General features: G+C 38.0%; 1 protein-coding gene across 2 annotated transcripts in view; it reads left to right on the top strand.

The window, feature by feature from the left end:
• Csde1 (cold shock domain containing E1) overlaps positions 1-24,139 on the top strand; it is a 35,547-nt gene that overhangs the window by 5,211 nt on the left and 6,197 nt on the right. Inside the window, exons 2-15 of one of the 2 annotated variants that reach the window (XM_021653347.2) lie at positions 1,619-2,067; positions 10,705-10,903; positions 12,194-12,303; positions 12,699-12,791; positions 13,401-13,498; positions 15,814-15,895; positions 16,215-16,343; positions 16,430-16,555; positions 17,402-17,614; positions 19,297-19,437; positions 19,525-19,689; positions 22,005-22,112; positions 22,606-22,781; positions 23,111-23,223. In XM_021653347.2, the coding sequence (XP_021509022.1) occupies positions 10,705-10,903; positions 12,194-12,303; positions 12,699-12,791; positions 13,401-13,498; positions 15,814-15,895; positions 16,215-16,343; positions 16,430-16,555; positions 17,402-17,614; positions 19,297-19,437; positions 19,525-19,689; positions 22,005-22,112; positions 22,606-22,781; positions 23,111-23,223 (1,753 nt within the window). In that variant the 5' untranslated portion in view covers positions 1,619-2,067. The remainder of the gene's footprint in view (positions 1-1,618; positions 2,068-10,704; positions 10,904-12,193; positions 12,304-12,698; positions 12,792-13,400; positions 13,499-15,813; positions 15,896-16,214; positions 16,344-16,429; positions 16,556-17,401; positions 17,615-19,296; positions 19,438-19,524; positions 19,690-22,004; positions 22,113-22,605; positions 22,782-23,110; positions 23,224-24,139) is intronic. The other variant, XM_021653348.2, reaches the window with a different exon arrangement.

Here is a 24,139-nt window from a genome sequence, read left to right as displayed (position 1 = left end):
CCCCCACCCTAAAACGGTTTCTCTTCGAACCTTGGCTGTCCTGGGCACACTTAGTAGACCAAGCTGGCCTTGAATTCACAGAGATCCACCTCCCTCTGTCTTCCCAAGTGCTAGGATTACAGCAGTGCACCACCTCTCCAGGCTTGTGTTGTTTTTCAAATGAAAATATTAATCTCTCAGCTTGTCTGCCTTTTTTTCTTTACATATGAAACAATTGCCAAATGTAATGTGCACCTATAGCCCTGGCACCATGGCAAGTGAGGTTGGGGGAGGATTTCCTGGGGCCAAGAATTCAAGACCAACATAGGAAAAGCCTTACCTAAAATAATAACGTTGTTTTCCCTTTTTTTTTTTTACTTGAATTTATATGTATACAAGTACACAATTGTGTAAGACAGATGTCAAAGAAGAGTTTGCCAAGTCGGTTCACTTCCACTTCATGGGTCCTGGGGAAAGTCTTTCCATTCTGAACCATCTCAATGATTTGTGGCATTTTTTTTTTTTAATTGGGCTTTATTTTGTGTATATGTGGCCACACAAATGTGCCTCGCTCGGTGCTTGTGCCGTGGTGGTCTGTCAGGGACAGGAGCTGCTTCTCATAATCTGGTTCTGTTGCAGGTGTCACACAGTGGATCTTCCCTCTCTGACCTTCTCTTCTATCCAGGCTGATGTATTCATTTATATATTTATATATGAATATATTTATATATTCATTCATTCAAAATATACCATACTTGTCACTCCATGCCAGAGAAGTTGGCTTGAAGCAAGTCCTAAAAATTCCGTGAGAGAACTGTCTTGGGGAAAAAATTCCATGGGTGCCCATACCTTTTAAGTTTTGCACTCAGGAGGCAGAGGCAGGTGGGTCTCTGAGTTTGAGGCCAGCCTGGTTTACACAGGTCTAAGACAGCCAGGGCTACGCAGAGAGACCTTGTCTTTTTTCTCAAGACAGGGTTCTCTATTTAGCCTTGGCTGTCCTGGATTCACTTTGTAGACCAGGCTGGCCTCGAATTCACATAGATCCGCCTGCCTCTGCCTCTCAGAGTGCTGGGATTAAAGGCATGTGCCACTTCGCCCTGCTCCTATTTTCAGAGAACTTAGAATTTTGTGGTTATTCAAGCTTGTCTTGGGTGATACTTACGCAAAGGATACTTGTTCTTTTTCTCTTAGTTTTGATGTTCTTTTCAGGGTTTTCGTTGTCTTTTTAGTTGTGTGTTTGCTGTGTTGCTTTGCTTTTTGTACAGTGGTGAATGGAGTGTGCCTTCTAGGGTAGTGTGTGACATGCAACCCCAGGTGGTGTCCTAGCAGCAGAATTTTGTGTTCTGTATTTTAGTTTTCTCCAGTGGGGAGTTACTTTATGTTTTCCATTAAACCTGGCACACTGCTAGATGTCTGTAAGGTGCTTGTGCTAGCCGAATACCATATTGTATAGTGTGCAGGTGATGTTGACCTTAAGTAGGACTTTGGGATAATTTGGGCTTTTCACAGAGGATGTAGTGTAGGCTGTACCCACCTGAGCACATCCAAGTTCTGTGGTCACTGGACAGTGATTCTGAGCCTCCCAGCCTCTGCCCCTGGTTCTCTAATAGTTGCACCTTGCCTTTGTTTCTGCCTCTAGTATGAAGTGTAACGGAACAGACTTTACCACCTGAAACTGCTGCTTCAAGTTCAGATCAGGCAAGGAACACACCGCAACAACCAGCAACACCAAAGAAGAGTACACAAGTTGAAGACACAACACTTGATCTGAAACAAGAAGTTTGTGCCTACTCAACAGCTTTGAAAGAGCACTTCCCAACGCTGCTAGTAGTCTTTGTTTTCTTCAGTGCTGTGCTGCGAGACTGCCCGGTGCAGCAGCAGTTGTAGTCTTTATTAGCTTGGCAGATCATTTCCTCTCGCTCTCTTTTTTTCTTTCCTTTTTTCTTTTTCTTTCTTTTCTTTTTTTTCCTTTTTTTTTTTTCTTTTCTTTTTTTTAAATACTAGCAACTTTCATCTTTTGGAACTTGTGCTGAAAACGAAGAGTCAGCAAATACTACTGAAAGTGCAATATTTGATTATCACTGCGAGGTAGGTTTCTGTTTTCATTGGTTAAGAATATAAAGGCTGCACGGTAGTATATAGATGAGTTGTCATGCATTGCTAGTGCCAGAGTATGGTGGTGAATAAATTTAGAGTATTACAGAATATCACTGTTAAATGCAAACTAAAAGAGAAGGTACTCGTGATAAGAGTATAGCTAAGGAACAGTTCTCTCGGGGGCTGTCTGGACGGAGCAACTCATCAGGAGGAAATAATCTGCTGAGTACAGAAATAACTTTTCTCAGACTCTAGGAGGCCTGGAAGGGAGCACAGGGCTATACTGACCAGTTCAGGCAAAACAGTACAGTTTTGTGAGGTGTCCAGAGAGACTGGACAGGGAAGCTTTTCAGAGCCAAGTTCTGAAAGTTACAGTATATTGGCTCTGTATGTGGATATTAGCAGTTTACTGGATTTTGTTTTTCAAAGGCAAGATGACTTAATTCTTTAAATTCATTTAAGATAAGAAGCTCTGCCGAGAGAAAGATTAGGCAGTTAAGATAAAGATTCGTGTATAGGTGGAGAACTAGCAGACAGTGGGTTCTAATGGTAAAAGGATCTTGTATCAGGTTCAATGTGAAGATAAGCCTAGGGAGAACAGCCTCTCTTAATCCAGTTGTCCAAACTAGAAAGAACATTATTCGCCGAAATGCAAAGTTTGGGTCAGGGCTTGTTGAAATGGGGACCTATTGTTTTTTAGAAGCCAAAAAAAAAGCCAAAGACTGCTAGTATGGAGTGTTGGTTATTTGAAGACACTAGGGTTATGAAAAGCAGTGCATTGTTTTTGTTTTCTGTTTTAGTTTTTAGATTTTCTAAAATATAAGGTCTTAGAATTTAGATTGGAATCAGGATCCTTGCATTATAAGTAGTAAATGAAATACTGTGAAGAGAACATTAAAGAACAGCAGAAATACATAGGAAAGCAACACAGGAAGGTGATTTCAAAAAGTCAACAAACTAACTGGGTGCAGTGGTGCATGCCTGTAATCCCAGCACTTGGGGAGGCATAGTCCAGAACAGCCAAGACTCCACAGAGAAACCCTGTCTCAAAAAAAAGTCAACAGCCAGTTTTTAAAAGCTGTTGTAGATGAAATTGAATGGAAATAGTTTGTCACATCCATTTTAAGAAGCACACAGATGGATTGTAGAGGAGCACTTTCTTTTTATCTATTTTATGCATATTGAGTGTGTGCCTGAGTGTACTTGCGTTTGTGCACCTTGTGCTTTCAGGATCCTTCAGAGGCCAGAAGAGGCATTGGATCTCCTGGACCTTGAGTTACAAATGGATGAACTGCCTACCATGTGGGTGCTGGGAACTTGTGTCCTTAACAAAACCATCAAGTGCTCTTAGCCCCCTATGGTTGGCTGGTTTGTTTATTGTTTTTGTTTTCCAAGATGGGTGTGGGGTATGTGGCTTTGGGTGTCTTGAAACTCTCTCGACTAGGCTGGCTTCAAATATAGAGCTGAGAGGAAAGGTGTGCACCACTGCCTGGCTCTCATTTTGTTTCCTAACTGACACCTGCATATTTATCTCCATGAACACTTTTAAGATGACTGTTCTAGCACGGCTTTTGTCTTTTACTTCCTGGTTTTAAAGAATACATTTAGGCTATTGCTTTGTTCTGCCGGGCTAGATGAAGATGCCCACCTCAAACTAAAGCTAAACTAAAGGAAGAGTCCGTGAGGTACATGTGCTTCTAGTCCCAGTTTCTTGGGGGGTTGAGGCAAGACCTGAGCCCACAACTTGAAGACTGCATGGGTAACAGCAAGACTGTAATGTAAGGTGCTGGTGGTTGTGAAAAACTCAAGTTCTCCACTTTCGTACTTTATTTCACTGATAAGAATTACAGAGATGGAGATAGAGTAGAAATTTTATTTGCTACAGTTTGATCTAATCTTTGTATTCTGAATATTGCTGTGTGAACATTTTTCAATATATAGATGAATATACCCCATGTACCCCTCGCTGTCTGAAAATTGAGTCATATGTGTGTACGTAGTTAGAAACAAGATATGACCAACGAGGAGGATGCTGGCTGTGAAGCCAGTGTTCTAATATTCTAATTGAACAGTTGTAAAATGCTTAGATGAAAGAAGTACAGTTAAGAAAACATTTGGTAATGTAACAGAACCCCTGGGTGTTGTTAGTTTTAATTTTTAGGTTAGCATACTAAGAGGCATTTTTACACATATATGTGATTATACTTTGGAACCTATGGTTCTAAAGGTGTTTATATGTAGAATTTATAAAAGTAGTACATAGATAAGAATGAGTATAGAAGGAACAAAAGAAACAAGGTTTAGGAAGAGATTTGTGGGGAGACATGTGTAAGTACACATGAATTAGTTTGATTAAAACTGTTTAAAGATGAGAAAAAAAGTTCAGAATCAACATCAAGTTGAATTTATTAATGTAGCACACCTGTAATCCCAGAGGCAAGTGGATCTCTGTGAAATCGAGGCCAGCCTGGTCTACAAAGCGAGTAAACAAATAAACAAAATAAATAAATAAACAAAAGAAAATGAAATACAGGAAATGGTGAGGGTTTTGTTTGTTGGTTGTTTTTGTTTTGTTTTTTTCTGAAGGTAATTTTTCAAGAGCAATATAAGGAAAAAATGGAAGCTTGTAATGGATGAGAAGATGACAAGATAGCTGCTAAGGGCATGGCAGTATAATAAGTGGAAACTTGTGATCTGAAACTACCGTGCAAAGTCAGCACAACAGTGTAGTTTACTTTCCATAATTTGTGGAAACCCAGGAATTTAACAGACTGATTTTTAAGATAGTCTCCAGGTGTATGTTCCAGATTCTGTTGTGCCCTGTTTTTCTTAAAGACCTAATAGGCAGTTGTGCTAGCCTGATACTTTCTCTTAAGTTTTTTATGTGAATGACACCTTGAACTATCCCAACATCCTGATATGGGTATGGATTTAGAATAAAAAGAGTACAAACAATTTAAGCTTGATCTCCACTTTAGGTGGCTTATAACAGGCAACAAGACACCTGTGGCATACCCACACACAGACACAAACACATGCAAATAGAAGAATATTTTTAATAACTTAAAAAATTAGGTTATAGTGTTTTTTAGTTGGGTTTCCTGTTGTTTTTGTTTTGTTTTCCTTTGTTTCCCTTGTTTGTTTGTTTTCTTTCTGAAATAGAGTTTCTCTGTGTGCCTTGGCTATCCTGGACTTTATATGCCAGGCTGGCCTGAAATTCACAGCAATCCACTTGCCTCTGCCTCCCTGAGTGCTAGGATTAAAGGTGTGTGCCCCCACGCCCAGCTGTTGTTTTCTTTTTAAGACAGGGTCTCAGGTAGCCCAGGCTGTTCTCTCAAACTAGCCAAGTATAATTTTGAGCTGATCATCTTGCTTTGGCCTCAAGGTTGTACTTGGCAAGTAGTTACAGGGTCTTGTTGTTTTGTTAGGAGGGGATTTAATGTGGTTTGTTAAGAAATTGTATGAAGGACATTTGTTTAAGTTGCACAGTTACTAAAACTTTAGTGCACCTAATAGAGAAATAATCAGTTTTCTGCATTAATCCAAGTACTGAAAAATGGTGAGCTATACTTTAGTAATAGTTATTTCAAATCTATGCAGAAAACCTACCTAATTTGGGGTGCTGAAAGGAGAGCTAATGTGGTGGTGTACATCTGTGCTCCTAGCAGTTAGGTTGAGGCACAAAGATTCAGGAGTTCATCATCCTCAACAATTGATTTCAAAGCCAGCTGAAAGGAATAGTGGAAGTTAAGTGAAGATAAGTGAGGCACACAGAACCGACTTTGAGCTTGTTAACCCATGGAAAGGAATCGTAGTATAGAAACCAGAATAGATCACAATTTTCTCAGGTATTATGGCACAAAATTACAATGACTAGAACTTGGTAAGCTCTGACTTTTCATTTGATAAGATAGTCTCTGGAAAACTAAATGTAACTGTCTGAGATACTAGTGTATATTAATAGGACCTAGATCAGGGCTGATCTATCATAGGCACTGGAGTCCTGGTTGGATGAATATGACAGCATGGGTTAAGAGTGTGAGTCATGCCAGGTGTGCTTAATCCCAGCACTCAGGAGGCAGAGACAGATGGATCTCTGTGAGGTAGAAGCCAGCTTTGTCTACAGATGAAATTCCAGGGTAACTCACAGTTAAGAGCACCCTCTGCTCTAGTGGAGGACCCAACTTCAGTTCCTAGCATCCATATGAAATCCATAGGCTTTTAAGAAATCTGTACTTTCTGGCCTCCTCAGGTACTAGGCACTCAGATGGTACACATGCATGCATCAAACGTTCATAGGGAATAAAACCTTTAAAAACATGTGAGCCATGGAATCACAATTAGATTCTGTTTTCATTTTTGCTAGGATTTAGCTTTTTATCATCTGTGGGATCTTTATTTTATGTGAGAGTTTGTTTGCATGTATGTCTGTGTACCACATGTATGCCTGGTGACTGAGAAGGGCAGAAGAGGATTTCAGATCCCTAAGAACCAGACTTGCAAATTGTTGTAAGCTGACATATGGGTGCTAGAAATGAACCTAGATCCTTCCTCTGTAGAAGCAACAAATGCTCTTAACCACTGAGACAACTTTCGAGTCCCAGTATATTTTTTATTATAGCATAAACCATTTTTGTACAGTGTCTGATGTAGCCCAGACTAAGCACAAACTGAATATGTAGCTGAGGGTGGTCTTGAATACCTGCATCTCCTAAACACTGAGATCAGTCATGTATCAACATGCCTTGCTCTATGTAGCCATCCTTCCATGCTTTTTTCCTTCCTGCCTTCCTGCCTTCCTTCCTGCCTTCCTGCCTTCCTGCCTTCCCTCTCTCCTTATAGACAGGTATCCCTGGAGGACCTCCATCTGCCTCAGCCTCTGAGTGCTGAGATTAAAGGTGTATACTACCATGCTTAGGAATCTCCTCTGATACCTGCATGTCATTAAACCACTGAGTTTGCTGGGTCAGTGCAAAGTGTGGAACCTCTGTATGATGGTATGGGCTGTAGCCCAACCCTATCTCCTCCTCCTTTTCATTTTAAAATTCATATAGTAAGACTAACATCTAAACATAAATAGGACTTTGAGATTCCTGATCTAAGTCAGTAGCCTAGAATAATGGTCCTCAAATTAATTTGATTATATTGCATATCAGTGAGAAACCTATGAAATTGTATTTATAGATTGCACAATTTTACTGTGGTTGCCTTGGAAAGAGTGGTAGCAAATCTGGAGCATAATGTAAAAATAAACAGTATAATGGAACCAGGTTACCTGTTAGTATTGATTTATGTCATCACTAGATAAGTATGGGCTATATACTTGTTTGTTTTGTGGTAGAATTTTTTTGGTTGATTTTCTTTTGTTTCTGAGTTTTTTGATAAGCAAGTCTTAGCTTCCTAGGTACTGGGGTTAACAAACATGTGCTGCCATGCTTTAAAGTATTTGTTTTGTTTTGGAGCAGTGGTTGCTTGACTTTTGCACTTGCTATGTTGTGGTGACCCCCCCCACACACACACTGTAAAATTTTTTCATTGCTACTTCATAACTAATTTTGCTACTGTTATAAATTGTAATGTAAATGTGTTTTGGGGGTGGTCTTAGATCCCAGTGAAAGGATCATTTAACACCCCTCTACCCAAGAGGAAACAACCCACAGGTTGAGAACCTCTGTTATTGAGGGGTTGTATATGTGTGTGAGCACGTGCTATTTTCCCCTTTTGTAAAACAGATTTTACTGTAGTCAATGCTGGCCTTCAACTCAGTAATTCTGCTCTAGCCTCTCAAATGTAAGGAATATACTCATGAGCTACCATTCTTATCTCTTTTTTCTTCCCTTTTGTTTTAAACTTCATTCTATTATGAATTTATTATCTCTGGGACATTTTATATGTAGTGTTTAATTGCTGCTAATATAAGTCTGGCATACTCATTAGATTTCATTAAATAGTCATTTCTTTCATAATGAGGTTGAATAGCTAGTCCTGGGAATAGAAGTGGCAACTCCTATGTGCTTTGCTTGTACCTTCCATATAAGATTCACCCTGTAGAAAGTGCGTCTGCGCTGGAGTTGAGCTAGATAGCTAAATGTCTAGGGCCATTCTGCTGGGTATGTTTAAACTGTGGTATACTGAGACCAGATGAATAAGGAAATAGAATTTCACTGTCAACCTAGTAAGTTTTGTAGTTTAATTCTCAGTATATTTGAGTTAGTTAAGAAGGTTATTTGATACATCAGCTTTGTAAGAGCTGAGCTATAAATACACAGTAATATTCATAGAAACTAATCATTTTATCTCAGGAAAAATGTAGGTACAGTATTCTATTTCTAATTGTAGTCTCGTTGGATATAATTGAGACTAAATTCTCTTTAAATCATTTGGACACTGAGAAGACATTTGGTTCAGTGGTCTCCTTTTCTAGCCACTAAAGTTCTTTTTTGTTTAGTTTTTGTTTTTCAGGACAGGGTTCCTCTGTGTAGCCCTGGCTGTCTTGGAATTTGCTCTGTGACCAGGGTGGTCTCAAACTGAAGGATCCACCTGCTTCTGCCTCCAGAGAGCTGGGATTAAAGGGCTGTGTTAGCACAGCCTGGCTGCCACTAGAGTGTTCTTAATGACATTTAGAAAATTACTTAACACAGGATAATGATTGTTTAATATATCTGGGCATACCTTTCAGCTTGACTTTTGTTTCCTAAATTTTATGCTATGTTGCCACAGCTGATTGACATGGAGAACATATTTACCTTGTCATCAGATCCTCAACCCACTCCTGCAGCCCCTCCTTCACTCTCTTTACCTTTATCTTCATCTTCTACCTCATCCTGGACAAAAAAACAAAAGAGGACCCCTACATATCAGAGATCTGTAAGTCAGGAAAGGAGTGATGCAGTTTGTCTTGCATTGTGTTAAGCATGGCTTCTGAGGGCCACGTGGTTGAAAGTGCCTGCAGACTCAGTTTATAACTTCCAATTATTTGACTCTGAATTTTGAAAGATAACCTTTAGGACCTTGCTCTAAGAATTTTTAAGGATGGCTCATTGCTTGCCTTAGATCCTGTTGGAAGTGGAGCATAAAGTTTCAGATCCTTATCTCCCAGTGACTCTGATTCTTGTGTTTTAATCAAATTGCCAAGTGTCTTTAGGGAGAACTTCGAAGCCCATGATGTGGAGGTAGGCCTTGGTTTGAGTTGTTGACCAGTGGATTCTGGGCTGCTATGAAAATTGAGTTTATATACTTCAGAACAGTGTCTAGTAGAAGGGAAATAGAACTTAATTACTAACAGGCATGGATTGATTTGCATATTTTGAGCATTCCATGTATTACTTTAACTTTATCTTTGCTTCTATCTTTTCTGTTTGTCTATTGTTCTTTTGAGACAGGGCTTCTCTGTGTAGCTCCTGGCTGTCCTAGAGCTCTCTCTCAGAGATTTCCCTGCCTCTGCCTTTGGAATGCTGGGATTAAAGTCATGTTCCACCTCTACCCATAGTAGCTGTTTTCTCTAAAGAGTTTTTGTCCTTGGGGTTGGAGAGATGGCTTAGTGGTTAAGAGTGCTGGATGCTCTTCCAGGGGACCCAGGTTTGTCCTTTATGGACAGTGGACAATATGTAGCACACAGACACACATGCAGGCAAAATACTCATCATTCACATAAAATAAAAAGAACATTGGCCAGCGAAGATATATCCTTCTAAAATTGCCCAGCATTTCATGTAAATGCTGATGTCATAACTTGAGTGAAAGGGACCCTTAAAAAAGTAAATGTAAAGACTTGGAGATAGTACTTCTGTGCTAAATTACTCTGCTAGTCTTTCTTGGGTGCTTTCTCCATTTTATGCTTTTAAATTTACAAAGTACTTCACTTTTAGCATTTATGAAATTTTGGCCTAAATAGATTCTATTGTATTTTAAGTATTGTCTTTTTCACTGTAGAATGTTTCCTTTGCTTTATTAGATTTTAAATTGTTTGTTTATAGATGGTGTTATCTAGAGATGTCAGTGTTTTCTTAGCAAAAAGGTCTTGAATGTTCTTAGGAACTAACCAGCCATTGCTAGACAACTCTAGCTGGGAGTTTTAGAGATTTTTTGATTCAAATTTTTCAGTTATTTTTTTCAAGGACTTGAGCATGTTTTGTGCCAGTTTTTAATTTTGAGTTGTATTGAATAGAGAGTTTATTTTATTGTGTTAATCTCTACTAACTTCATGAATTCAACCTGCATGGCTTATCAAATAGTATTAAGATATTTTCTTAATCTAGTAATTCTTGATTACTAGTTTTTATATTAATTACTTTAGTTCTGAAATTGTCTTAATATTTAAAGTTAATGTTAAGAACTTTCACTGATGTAGTTGCTTTGCCTTAAGCTGTAGGAATTGTTTGGTTAAGTGCAAATTCTTTCATTAGTGACAGCAATTAGTTAAAATAATAGTTTCTTCTGAAATGTTAACTAGTATTTCAGTAATAAAACTGTGTTAGTGGATTTTATCTATTTTAACTTCCTTTTCTTTGCCTTTCAGTAACAAAAATACAAAGGTTTGTTGATCAGATTTACTGTGTTGTATAAATTACAGACAGATCTGTATATATTGAGGATGGTTTTTTTTTTTTTTTTTTCTTTTTAAAACAGATGAGCTTTGATCCAAACCTTCTCCACAACAATGGACACAATGGGTACCCCAATGGTACTTCAGCAGCACTGCGTGAAACTGGGGTTATTGAAAAACTATTGACCTCTTACGGATTTATTCAGTGTTCAGAACGGCAAGCTAGACTTTTCTTCCACTGTTCACAATATAATGGCAACCTCCAGGACTTAAAAGTAGGAGGTAATCTGTCAGCTCACCTTTGAACTCCCTACTGAGTGTCTACTTGTTCTTGATAGTGCTTTCTGGGGTGTTACAAGCCAGAAAAGATGAACATTTTAGTTAACCTAACTATTGAAACGTGTATCTTAATTTTTGCTATGGTGGAGTCTTTCTGAGATCTGAAAAACTTAAATGGTAAAAAGATAAATATTTTAGTATTTTACTTTACATACTTGGAAGATTTAAGGGAATGAACTTACATGGTTTCTCTTTTAAAAAAACAAAACCAGCAGGTTGGAGAGATGGCTCACCGCCAAGAGCATTGTCTTGTCTTCCAGAAGTCCTGAGTCCAATTCCCAGTAACCATATGGTGGCTCACGGTCATCTATACTAGGATCTGTTCCCATCTTCTGGCACACAGGTGTATATGCAGATAGAGTAATCATATACATTAAATTAAAAAAAAAAAAAACCAAGAGGCTAGAAGGGTGCCACAAGCAGTTAAATACTTGATGCTCTTGCATAGGCCCTGAATTTAGTTCTTCGTACCCATACCTCAGTTCATACTCAGTTGAGGGGTTTAGATGGCCTCTTCTGACCTTTGTGAGCACCAGGCACATAAAATGTAGTGGTCCACGTGTATACATGCATGCATGCATACATGCAAAGCTATCATACACATAAAAAAGACTTGAGAATGAATAGCATTATTTTGTTTAGTCCTCTCAGGGATCTTCTATGTTAGAAATTGTTCTCTTTTTATAGATAAGGAAGCCAAAGTGTGGAGAAGTTTAAAAGTTTTCCAAATCCTATAATCTTGTATATTCTTTTGTTTTTTTAAGACAAGGTTTCTCTGTAGCTTTGGCTGTCCTAGAACTTACTCTGTAGACCAGGCTGGCCTTGAACTCACAGAAATCTTCTGTCTCTGCCTCCTGGATGCTGGGATTAAAGGCTGTCACCTCATTTTTAATGTGTGTAAATACCATGAAAACTAGGACTTGATAAATAGTTATCTCAGTCTAAGGCACTGACTCTGAAATGCTCTTGTATATCGGAGTCCCTTGGAAGGCTTGCTGAAAATACACACTGTATTTGATTCCCCAGAATTTGTCTTTACCTAGGTCTGAAGTGAGGCTCAAGAATTTGCATGGTCTCCTAAGTTCTCAGGTAATGTTGATGCTTCTGGCCTAGGAACCACACTTTGAGAACCACTGGTTTAAGGCAACTCAAATATTACCTTAAAGTAGTTCAGACGCAAGATGCCATTTTTCAAGCATTAGTCCAACAAACATAACACATTCTTTATTTTAGATGATGTTGAATTTGAAGTATCATCTGACCGGCGGACTGGGAAGCCTATTGCTATTAAATTGGTGAAGATAAAACCAGAAATACATCCAGAAGAACGAATGAATGGACAAGTTAGTGACTTTGATATTTTATATTGCCTTAGGGCCCCATATTTGCATATCTTTCACATTAGAAAAGGAAGATTGTCCCCTGCCGCCTCAGTTTGCACGGAGAGAGCTCTAGTATATAAAAATAACTTTTAAAATTAGATCAGAAGCACTGGCATTTCTTGACCTGAAATAAAAACATGGTCGAGACTCAATTTGGGTTTTATGCATAACCCTAAGTCTTTGCTTACAGTCAGTTTGCATACTGTAAGTTTGAAACTTGGCAGCATGACATCCTCTTGTGGATCCTATTGAAATGCATCCCTGTGTGTAGTGTAGATATTAGAACTCAGTTTATATTGCACAGTGCCGCTCCTGAAATGATTAGCAATGGAAATTTTTTTTTTTTTGACTGGTAGGTTGTGTGCGCTGTTCCTCACAACTTAGAGAGTAAATCTCCAGCTGCCCCGGGTCAGAGTCCAACAGGGAGTGTATGCTACGAACGTAATGGGGTAAACTTGTGTATTTTTCTTAAACTTTGCCTGATCCATCATGTGATCTATAAGCGTACTTTAAAATTCAAAGTAGAGAACGTAAGCTAGTTGCTAAAATCATTTTTAAATTTGGGTTTAAGAGGCTTCAAGTGCAGCATAATAAACTTATTTTTAAAGAAAAAAAATCCATAGGACTTCCAAGTGTGTTAGCTTGCCCAAGTGTGACCTTAGTTAGAACATTAAGGTGAAATGCTCCTTTAAATCACTTTTTGGTGGGTTGTGGGGAGGTGGGATTTATTTCTGGTTCCCTTTAAGCACTAACTGCAGTTTTTTTATTTGGAATGCCTATGTAAAAATTGTCTTTTTGAAATGTAACTACAGTCTCTGGGCAAATGCTTCCACGTGTGTAAGCTTTTTGAACTTGGATTGCTGCTCAGCTGTGGACTCACAGAAGTCATCAGCACCATGGAGGGGAAGTGTGTTTATGAATAAGACAACTTGTCATACTGCATATAATTTTAAGAATTTTGGCTTTATAATGCCAGTATAAGAAGTATTTAAGTAAATCACATTGTACAATAAATGTGCATCCTGTTCAGATTATAATAATAGCTTGTTAATTCACAGGAAGTATTTTATCTGACTTACACCTCAGAAGACGTGGAAGGGAATGTTCAACTGGAAACTGGAGATAAAATTAACTTTGTAATTGATAACAATAAACAGTAAGTTCTCTTCAATGTTCTCTTAACCTAATGATTCTTTTTTGGTTACATTGAAAAATTTGAAGTTAGAGCCAGGGTTGGTGCTTCATCCTGGTAGTCTTAACACTTGGGAGGTGAGGCAGGGTCAGGAGTTGTAGACCGGGTGGAGCTATGTTGGATCCTGTTTATACCAAAAGAAGAAAGGAAGGGAAAAGAAATCTGAAATGATTTAAGCATCTAACTGGCAAATATGTATACTTTTCATGACCCTTGATTTTTGTTCAGTAGCTGAGGCCTTAGAGTATAAAGGTGACTAAAACATTGACATTGTCAGCGAACTGCCTGTTCAGTGACAATTTTGAAGAAGGACTAATAGTTAAGGTTAATTTGAGAGAACAGTGAAAAGCAGATAAGAAATGAGGAAAGCATTGATCAGAAGAGTCGGAAAATGGCTAGAAGTTTGAGTTAGCTGTGTTGATTGGACTATAGTCGCATGAGATGAGCTTTATTACACAATCTTTGAAAGACTTGGAGTGAGATTAGAATCATGTGAGTGCTTAGAGAGTGTGGGCTCTTGAACAGTAGATGTCTCTAGACTAGACTAGGAGAGATGCCTTACTGTGGATGGTAGAGGTTTATATAGTCAGCCAAGAATTTGGACATGAAATCAAATTACTTTGAGAGGGTCAAAATCCAAGTGCTGGTTTTCTGTCCTGCTTTAAGGGGCAGGTGATTGACTGAAAAAAGACAATTGAACAGCATATGAATTATAGGTGTTGGAATGCTGGAAATTGATATCAGGTTGTGGGTTTATATATATTATTTTTAGATCAACAGTCTTTATTGAATGTGAAATAGAGAAAACCAGGGACTAGAGATAAGGTGAGTTTGAGAAGTGAGCCACTGAAAGCTTTATTTCACTTTTAATAATTTCTTATCTATTTTAAGACTTTTTTTAACCTAGTACTTTATCATTTAATTTTTTGAGACAGAGTCTCCATGTAGTCCTGTCTGTTCTGAAACTCACTATTGAGACCAGGCTGGTTTCCAACTCAGAGAGCTCTGCCTCTGCCTCTGAGTACTGGGATTAAAGGCTTGGATCACTGTTTCTGACTCATATATATTTTATATCCCCTGGAACTGGAGTTAACAGATATTGTGAGGCGTACCCAACATGGGGCTTGGTATTGATCCCTTGTTTTCTGAGTAATTTCCCTAGCCCCAACACTCAGTTCTTTGCCCTCAAAGAACATTCCTTCAGTTATGTCTGAATTTAGACAGCTGTTCTTCTCTTGTAGCATTGACCCCACCAGTAATATTGTCTTATAGTTTACACTATCTTTGAAATAAACTTGAGTTTATATTGCTGTCATTTTGTTCAAAGATTGGGGCACTGTAGCAACATGCGTTTTAAGTTTTCAGTTTTATAATAGGGTGAATATTGTTTTCCATAGCATGGCAAAGTCTCCTGTCTCTTGGATGGCGGGATTAAGAAGGGTTGTTGCTCAAAGCACTCAGGGAAGCAGAGGCAGGTGGATCACTACCAGTTTGAGGCCAGCCTGTTCTCCAGAGAAACCCTGTCTCAAAAGGGTTGTCTCACCTGGTGGTTGTGCAAACATTTAATCTTAGTCATGGAGCAGCAAAGACAGATCTCTGAGTTTAAGGCCAGCCTGGTCTACAGAGTGAGTTCCAGGACAGACAGGGCTGTACAGAGAAACCTAGTTTTTTTAAAAAAAGAAAGTCATACCTACTAAATTCAGCGCTTACTGATAACAGACCCTTTATTCTTACAGATTCCTTACTTTGTAACGTGTAATACTTACCCTTCTGTAAAAAATAGTTTTTCATCTTTGGTGTTTACTTTTGTCTTTATTTCAGTTCTTCTGTTAGAATTTTAGAGTAACACATCGTGTACCCAAGTAAAAGTTTGCTTTATTTTGTTTTTAATTAAAAGAGACTTTTACAAATTCATGAAGAAAAAAAAGTCCACATAGGAGTTTTAAGTTTAGAAAAATGAGTTTGAGCAATATTTTTTTCCATATAGGAAGGTCAGGTATCATAAACATAACATGTGTTCCTAATAATGACAGGCGTGTTTGTTTGTTTGAGACAGGGGTTTTTCTGTGTAACGTTGCTGTCCTCTGGAGACCAGGCTGACTTTGAACTCATAGAGATCCTCCTGCCTCTGCTTCCCAAGTGCTGGGATTAAAAGCTTGTGCTACCTCCACTTGGCAGAATGACCAAATTTTTTAAACCTAAGAAAATAGTTTGTTTTTAGACTCAATTGTTTGTGACCGAACCAGATGATTTAACCTTGATCTCTTCTTCTTCTACAGCACTGGTGCTGTAAGTGCTCGTAACATTATGCTGTTGAAAAAGAAACAAGCTCGCTGTCAAGGAGTAGTTTGTGCCATGAAGGTAATGTTAGTAAACGTGAAATGTTGAGGTTTGCTGTTTTGCTTTTCAGCTGCTTTTAGGCTTTGTACTACTAACCTAAATCACTTGGTTTTCCTGTCTTCTGCTTTAGATTGTTTCCTTACTAACTTGGTTTAGTTCCGTAAAATCCCTCGCTTGCTAGTTCTTCAGATTAAGCTTGGTAAAGGTAGATTTACTAGGTTGTACTGTTGGGTTGTAATTTAATCATAAGATACAGCTTGCTGATTTCTTCAATTGTAATCGTACATTTGTATATTGATTTCTAATTAATGATCTTGTATTTGGGGACTTTTTGCTTTAGGAGGCGTTTGGCTTTATTGAAAGAGGTGATGTTGTAAAAGAGATATTCTTTCACTATAGTGAATTTAAAGGCGACCTAGAAACCTTGCAGCCTGGAGATGATGTGGAATTCACAATCAAGGACAGAAATGTAAGATGGTTTATTCACTAACTTAATCATTGCCCTTTTAAGGTTAAAAATTATGTGACCCTGCCCATTCCAACATCTTGATTTAGGGTAAAGAAGTTGCAACAGATGTCAGACTATTGCCTCAAGGAACAGTCATTTTTGAAGATATCAGCATTGAACATTTTGAAGGAACTGTAACCAAAGTTATCCCAAAAGTACCCAGTAAAAACCAGGTAACTTGTCTTTATCAGAAGTGTCTTCTTTTGAGTAATTAGTAATACAGATGGTTTGTTATACTAAAATTGTAGTGTTTGATTGATGTAATTATATCCAGTGAAATGTATCTTTTAATTGGTATAAAAAAATAATGGAAAAAAACAAATAGGTGCTAAGGGCATATCTGGTTCAATGTCAGCGGGCTGAACCTAGCATACACAAGGTCCCCAGTACGGTAGAAAAAAAAGAGAAACTAATGAATGATATGTTGAGTATGTTTTTGCTTGTTTGTTTTGCTTAAGAAACGACCAAAAGAAATGTCTAAATTGGGGAAAATCCTTATTGTATTGGACTGCATTTAGTTCTCCTCTATTCCTTCTCTTACTGTTTATTAGTTTGTGTAGGGGTAAGGTGAGAGGTGTCATTGCTGGGTAATGACATATACAGGGCTTAAAAATGCCTTTCCTTCATATTTCTTGGTGTCATAATGCAGTCTTTTGGGTTGGGTTGGGGTTTTTTTGTTTTGTTTGAGACAGAGTTTCTCTATGTAGCCACAGCTATCCTGGAACTTGCTCTGTAGACCAGACTGGCCTTGAACTCACAGGGATCCACCTGCCTCCTGAGTGCTGGGATTAAAGGCAGGCCACCACCGCCCACCCATAGTGTGTGCTTGGCTGCGGTGTTTAATTTTATGATTGTCATGGACCTTAGATCATGAAGCTTTCATTGGACTTACATTGTCAGCACTTTTTTCCCTTCAGGGAACTATATTATAAATAAGCTATTTACTATGCGTTCTTGTTTGACTTAGAGCTAAAAAGGATGAGAAATCTCCAGCTAAAACCGTTTTTCCTTCTCTTCAGAATGACCCATTGCCAGGACGAATCAAAGTTGACTTTGTGATTCCTAAAGAACTTCCCTTTGGAGACAAAGACACAAAATCCAAAGTGACCCTGCTGGAAGGTGACCATGTTAGGTTTAATATTTCAACAGACCGGCGTGACAAATTAGAACGAGCAACCAATATAGAGGTTCTATCAAATACATTTCAGTTTACGAATGAAGCCAGAGAGATGGTAAGTGTTTGGTGTAACATTTAGGATTCCCTGGTGGATTCTGATTTGCACTGTTAGCTGGAAACTTTTTAGGCGGATGATTTAGTGAGTAAAGGTTCTTCCCGAGCCTGATAGCCTGTGTTCAAGCCCCAGTACACACATGATGGAAGGAGAGGCCAACTCCTGCAAGTTGTTAAGAAGAAATTTTGTGAGCTGATGACTGTCTTGGGAAGTCACCTTATTAAGTAGCTAAGAATCATAAGTTTTTTAATTAGTCTGGTCTTAATATCTCTCATTCTCTTAGTTATCTTGAAATATATATAGAAATGAATTTAGATTGGAAATCTGGATGAATGCTAATGTAATGTGAATAAGGCATCAAGAAGTATATTATGATTCCCTCTGTAATGTTTAGTAAATAGGTTAAACTAAATAGGTCTCACATTTTTTAAGATAATAGTTTGCCTTATTTTTTATGAGTATATGTCTAGGAATGGTGTGTTCCTGGCTTGTTTACCCAAATTTGTCTTACAAACATTTTGTGGACTGACTTTTCTCAGATATGGTTTGTATTTAGTGTTTGGGATCATACCGTCTGTAGCATGTCTCAGTGTTGACAGTAAAAACATGTATTTTATAAGTTGTTTGTGGAGATAGGGTTTCTCTATAGTCCTGGAGCTCTGTCCACCAGGTAGACCTTGAGCCCACAAAAGTCTGCCTGCCTCTGCCTCCCAAGTGCTGGGATTAAAGGTGTGCACACACCACACACCCTTGATTCCTCGGACTTCTCCTCCTTAATATGTTTTATGAGTCTGAGAATTTTGCTTTCATGTAGGTACTGTATGTGTGCCTGGTACCCACAGAGGCCAGAGGAGGGCATGGGATCCCCTGGAACTAGAGTTCTAGGTGGTTGTGAGCTGCCATGTGGCTACCTGGGACCAAAACTGGACCGATCCTCTACAAAAATAATTTTAAATTTAAAAAATGCTTTTTCAAGTTTCTCAGGCAGTCTCTTTTTTTGGTTTGTAGGATTACAAAGGTGTATGCTGCATTTTCATAGGATAAAAGAAAATATGAAATGTACAAAAATAGTACATTTTGTTTTTTACTTCTTAAATTTCTTTCTTGTGTGTAAATTAGCATAAGATTTTGAAGTAAAACCAGGTGCACGCCTATAATCTCAGACAAAGGGAGACAGAGGCAGGCAGATCTCTTGAGTTCAAGGTCAAGACTGATCTACAAAGTGAGTCCAGGGTAGCCAATACTATACAGAGAAACCCTGTCTCAAAAAAACAAAAGGAAAAAACGATTTTGAAGTAATAGGAATGTATTGCTTTTGTTATTCATACATGAAGTATGTGGGTAAAGATTTGAAATTCTTACGATACATTGTAATTAAGCTTTTTATGAAATACAATTAGCCTTTTGTATTGTAAATTTGCCAAGGAGCGGCATCTGGAAAGTCTCAAAATTACTGGGATTAAATTTTTTTGAAGGTTGATCAGGTGCCAGAATGTAGGTGGTAAGCCCAAATTCGAACTGGGGTTTATTTAGATAGATAGATAGATAGATAGATAGATAGATAGATAGATAGATAGATAGATAGATAGATATACAGCATTCAGATTGTTTTTTAACAAATTCTTAATAAGTAGTAGGTTCTGTGTGTGTCCATTAAAAAATGTTATTTGGCTTTCATTTAGGGTGTGATTGCTGCCATGAGAGATGGTTTTGGTTTCATCAAGTGTGTGGATCGTGATGCTCGTATGTTCTTCCACTTCAGTGAAATTCTAGATGGGAACCAGCTCCACATTGCAGATGAAGTAGAGTTTACCGTGGTTCCTGTAAGTAGCTGTTTGGAGAAAGTGTTGAGGGAAGGTTTATTGCTCTCTACTTTGTAATTCTAAAGTTAATTGTGTTCTATTTTTTAGGATATGCTCTCTGCCCAAAGAAATCATGCTATTAGGATTAAAAAACTTCCCAAGGGCACGGTTTCATTCCATTCCCATTCAGATCATCGTTTTCTGGGCACTGTAGAAAAAGAAGCCACCTTTTCTAATCCTAAAACTACAAGCCCAAATAAAGGCAAAGACAAGGCAAGTGTTATGTGATCCAGATGGTTTGTATGTCTTTTGTATTTGCTTACAGGTTGCAATGCAGTCCACAAAATGAAACACTGTCTCTTCTTTTAAAATTCTTTACACTGCAACTGTGATGGTACTGGCCTGTGATTCTAGCACTAGTATGGTGGAGGAAGGAAGATACAGAGTTCAGAGTCGTTCTCAGCTATGTAGAGTGTTCAGACAAGCTTAGTTTTTTAAAGTGTCTGTAATATTAAGATTTCTCTTTTTTTCCCCATGTATTCACTTTTTACATCCTTGTAGCCCCTTCCCTCCTCCCCTCCCAGTCTCACCCTCTCTCCTTTCCTTTCCTCAGAAAAAGGCAGCTCCCTTTCCCATCCACCCCAGCTCATCAAGTTGCATCAGGACTGAACATATCCTCTTCAGTATTAACATTTCTCAGCTTCATCATTTTAACATTTTGCGAGTGGGATGTTTTAGCTTTGTCCTTACTTCTTCCCAGTATACCAGATAAATAAAAATATCTCCAGGAATTGCCAAACGAACCTAGGGAGGCAAAACTGCCTAATTTGAGAACCACTTATCGAAAGCCCTTACCTTTAAGGAGATTAAAGTTTTCCAAATTAGATATATTACATTCACAGATTTGTGCATCCATTTAGTGAAAAGTCTGCAAAGACTATGCAAAAGTTGAGACTTGTACATAATGATTCCTACTGGATATAAAGTTTTCTATAGACTCAAAGGCATTGGGTTGTTAATAAGCGATACAATGTTTGCCATAAGGGCCTGGATTAAAACCCCAGCAACCTCCTTTCTCCCAAACACATAAAACAGGTTTGTGAGAATGCTCTGGCAAAGTAAATAACTGGGAAGGTCTGGAATGGTTCTGTTAAGGTGTTGTTTAATATGTAGCAATAGAAAGGGGCATTTCTGACCGAAAAGAGGTATAGATAAGGTAAGGGAGCAGGGAGGATTTCTTTAGGAAAAATAGCAAGTAACTTGTTTGAAAAGAGTGGACTTTGGTTTGGGTTGAGGTAGAACAGCATTGACAATTGCTCTCTAAGTTCAATAGTGAACTTAGATTTTGTTGTGTATCTCAAGATTTTTCAGTTGGTAAATGGCATCAGGTATGTACTCTAGGAACATAATGTTATTAACACTAAATGGAGTAGTAGGTTTTAAGATAACACGAGAGAGTTAACTACCAAGGGTCAGTTGGACTGGTTTTGTACTATGGTCAGGTTTATTTAACTGTAAGACTTCCTAGTAACTATGGAGATAGTTTTGCTAATACAAATAGCCTGTCTGGTAAATTGCTTGTGTTTAATAAATTAATGTATAAATAATCGTAAAAGATATGAATTGAGAAGAAAACAAGTGAACTGATTTTGATTATGTAATAGTAGTGAGATGTAAAGTATAGGAAAGAAAACAGATTAATGACATGGACATTATTCCCATAAATCTTTTTTGTTTTTAAATGTTAAGCCACAAAATGATGTAATTTAGCTGGGTGTGGTTGCGCACGCCTATAATCCCAGCACTCTGGGAGGCAGAGGCTGGCCTGGTCTACAAAGCAAGTCCAGGACTACACAGGGAAGCCCTGTTTAGGAAAAAAACAAAACACGATGCAGTATATGTAGTTACTGGTACAGTGGCATTGCTTGCTATCTGATTATATGTATTGTAGAAATACTAGTATATCATGACCTGTTAAGGGCTTTGATTTGTGCTAGGATTTTTTTGTTTGTTTTTCAAGACAGGGTTTCTCTTTGTAGCTTTGACTGTCCTGTAACTCTCTCTGAAGACCAGGCTGGCCTTGAACTCACAGAGATCCCCTTGCCTCTGCCTAAGTGCTGGAACTAAAGGTGTGTACCACCACTTGGGTTGTGGTAGTTTTTAAACTACATTAATTTCTCACACATTGATAATGGTGACCAAACACTGAGGTAGTGTGGGACTGTAAAAAGGATGTTTTCATTGCTACTTTAGGAATATTAAAGAATGTTCTTTATGAGAAAGCTAATAAGCTTCATGCTGAACAAAATTTTCTCTTGGCTGGCAATGACGTACTCAGCTTAGTTTCTAGTAAAACTGTAATGCTCACTGATAGTGGATTTAGGTAGCCCTGAGTGAAAGTAGGCATACCTTTTATTCATGCATCTTTATTATTTATAGAGTCCTGGATTGAATTCCTGTGGCCCTGCCAATTCTTTTTGTTAAGGATTCCTAAGTACTGTAGTGAGTTATAGGTCTTTCTTCTCTTTTTTTGTTATAATTTGTTAGTGTTCTTGAGGATATTTAATTGTATTTTGTATTTTCTTTAGGAGGCGGAAGATGGCATTATTGCTTATGATGACTGTGGGGTGAAACTGACTATTGCTTTTCAAGCCAGGGATGTGGAAGGATCTACTTCTCCTCAAATAGGAGATAAGGCAAGATAATTCTACTTATTTGAAGAAAGGTTAAAGGTTTTCATCTTCATCTTAAGCCCTAAAGAATGGTTTAAATTTTGTCAAGTTTAGATTAAAGTATGTGCTATTTTTAGATAGTGGGGTGGTGAATACACCTTTAATTTTAGCAGTTAGTAAGTAAGGTGCCACAAGCACTAGATTGTTAAAACACCTCCACAAGAAAGCTAAAAGTACTTACTGAAATAGAACCAGTATAGAATACACCAAAGATTTATATTGCCTACTTTTCAGACACCCTTCCTATAAAACAAAGACTACACGTTGAGTGGCAAAACTTAATCATTTATGAATTGAAACATTGAATATTTTTTCATAAAATTTTTATCACAGTAATTACAAAAGAGATCTGGAGTGGAAAGTGTTCTGGGGGGCGTGTTCTGTTTCTGGTTCTTAGAGTCACTGAGCTTAGCACAGAAATAACAAATGATGCTAATAATATCCTCCTGTTTTGTAGGTTGAATTTAGTATTAGTGACAAACAGAGGCCTGGACAGCAGATTGCAACTTGTGTGAGACTTTTAGGTCGTAATTCTAACTCCAAAAGGCTCTTGGGTTATGTGGCCACTCTGAAAGATAATTTTGGATTTATTGAAACAGCTAATCATGATAAGGAAATATTTTTCCATTATAGGTAAGGAATGTCTTTTGCGCAGTCTACTATTCATATCATATTCCTTTGCATTTGACTTTTAGAAAATTTAATAGAGGTTGATAACTTTTTGGTAATGACTGGTTTTGAGATGCAGTTTTCCTATTTGTAATTATGGCAAGATGTATACAGTAGTTATCTGCCATAAACAAATAAATGCATTTACTTGCCTTTTCATATTTCTTTTTCAATAAAAGAATACTGTTTTATTATAAATATTGGTACAAGAGTGATATGATTTGATGTACACAATTATAATATATAGTGTAAAGTTTTTCTTTTAATGTCACTTTATTTTCCTTTCCCTTTAGTGAGTTCTCTGGTGATGTTGATAGCCTGGAACTGGGAGACATGGTTGAATACAGCTTGTCCAAAGGCAAAGGCAATAAAGTCAGTGCTGAAAAAGTAAACAAAACTCACTCAGGTAATGAACTGTGATTCCTGTTCATCCTGTGCTTTGGTTTTAAGATAGTAGGTAGAGTGGGTGAGGAGGCTAGGCCATGTCTATAACATTTCCACACAGGTACAGATCAACAGTATACCTTGGCCGTTTGTCAGAGATCCATGTTCTTGCCCCTACCTTGGCTTTCTGAAATTGTGGACATGACAGTGTTTTATTAAGTTTTCATGACTTACGTCATATTTAAGAGATAGCATTTTGAATTTGTTGGGGTAGGGGGAGGTTCATTAAGACAGGGTCTCACTGTGTAACCTTGGTTGTCTGGGAATGGTCTGACCTCAAAGTCAGAATCACTGGCACTGCCTCCCAAATGTGTGTGCCACCATGCCTGGCTTGCATTTGATTGTGGGATGAGGTAGGGTAAAACTTATTTCTGATAAGTTTTAGAAATTACATTAAATGTGTTTTTTAAAAGCACCCTCCTGTTTTCTTTAAATCCCAGAAGGAAATTAAACATTCTACATATAAATACGTCTTAATGGAGTAGGGGAAATAGGTATTTTCCTGGTAGACTACTTTGTAGAATCATAGGTCTAAATGTAAAAGGTTAAGACAAACTCACCTGTTTAGAATCTTAGTTTTTAGAAGTGGTCTTCTGTGTTGGGATGAAGCCCAGTGCCTAGCACTAGACATGTGCAGCGCTGGCATCTCCTATTTTACACAGCCTGCAGTTTCTTTTTGGCTTTTTTCATGTTAATTCCCCAAACAGTATTTTACTTAGAGACCTAGAGATAGGACACCTACAACCATCCATTTTGATTTTACAACTAGCTAAGTACACAATGCACTAGAGATACATTTGTGAAGAAAACAGACAAGTCCTGGTCTTTTATGCTTACTTTTGTAAGGTGGAAAATACAAGTGACAAGAACTGTCTGTC

The sequence above is a fragment of the Meriones unguiculatus genome, chromosome 10 (genome assembly GCF_030254825.1).
Source record: "Meriones unguiculatus strain TT.TT164.6M chromosome 10, Bangor_MerUng_6.1, whole genome shotgun sequence".
Lineage (NCBI taxonomy): Eukaryota > Metazoa > Chordata > Mammalia > Rodentia > Muridae > Meriones > Meriones unguiculatus.
Note: the sequence above shows the minus strand (reverse complement) of the source record. Positions and strands in the feature narration are given on the sequence as shown.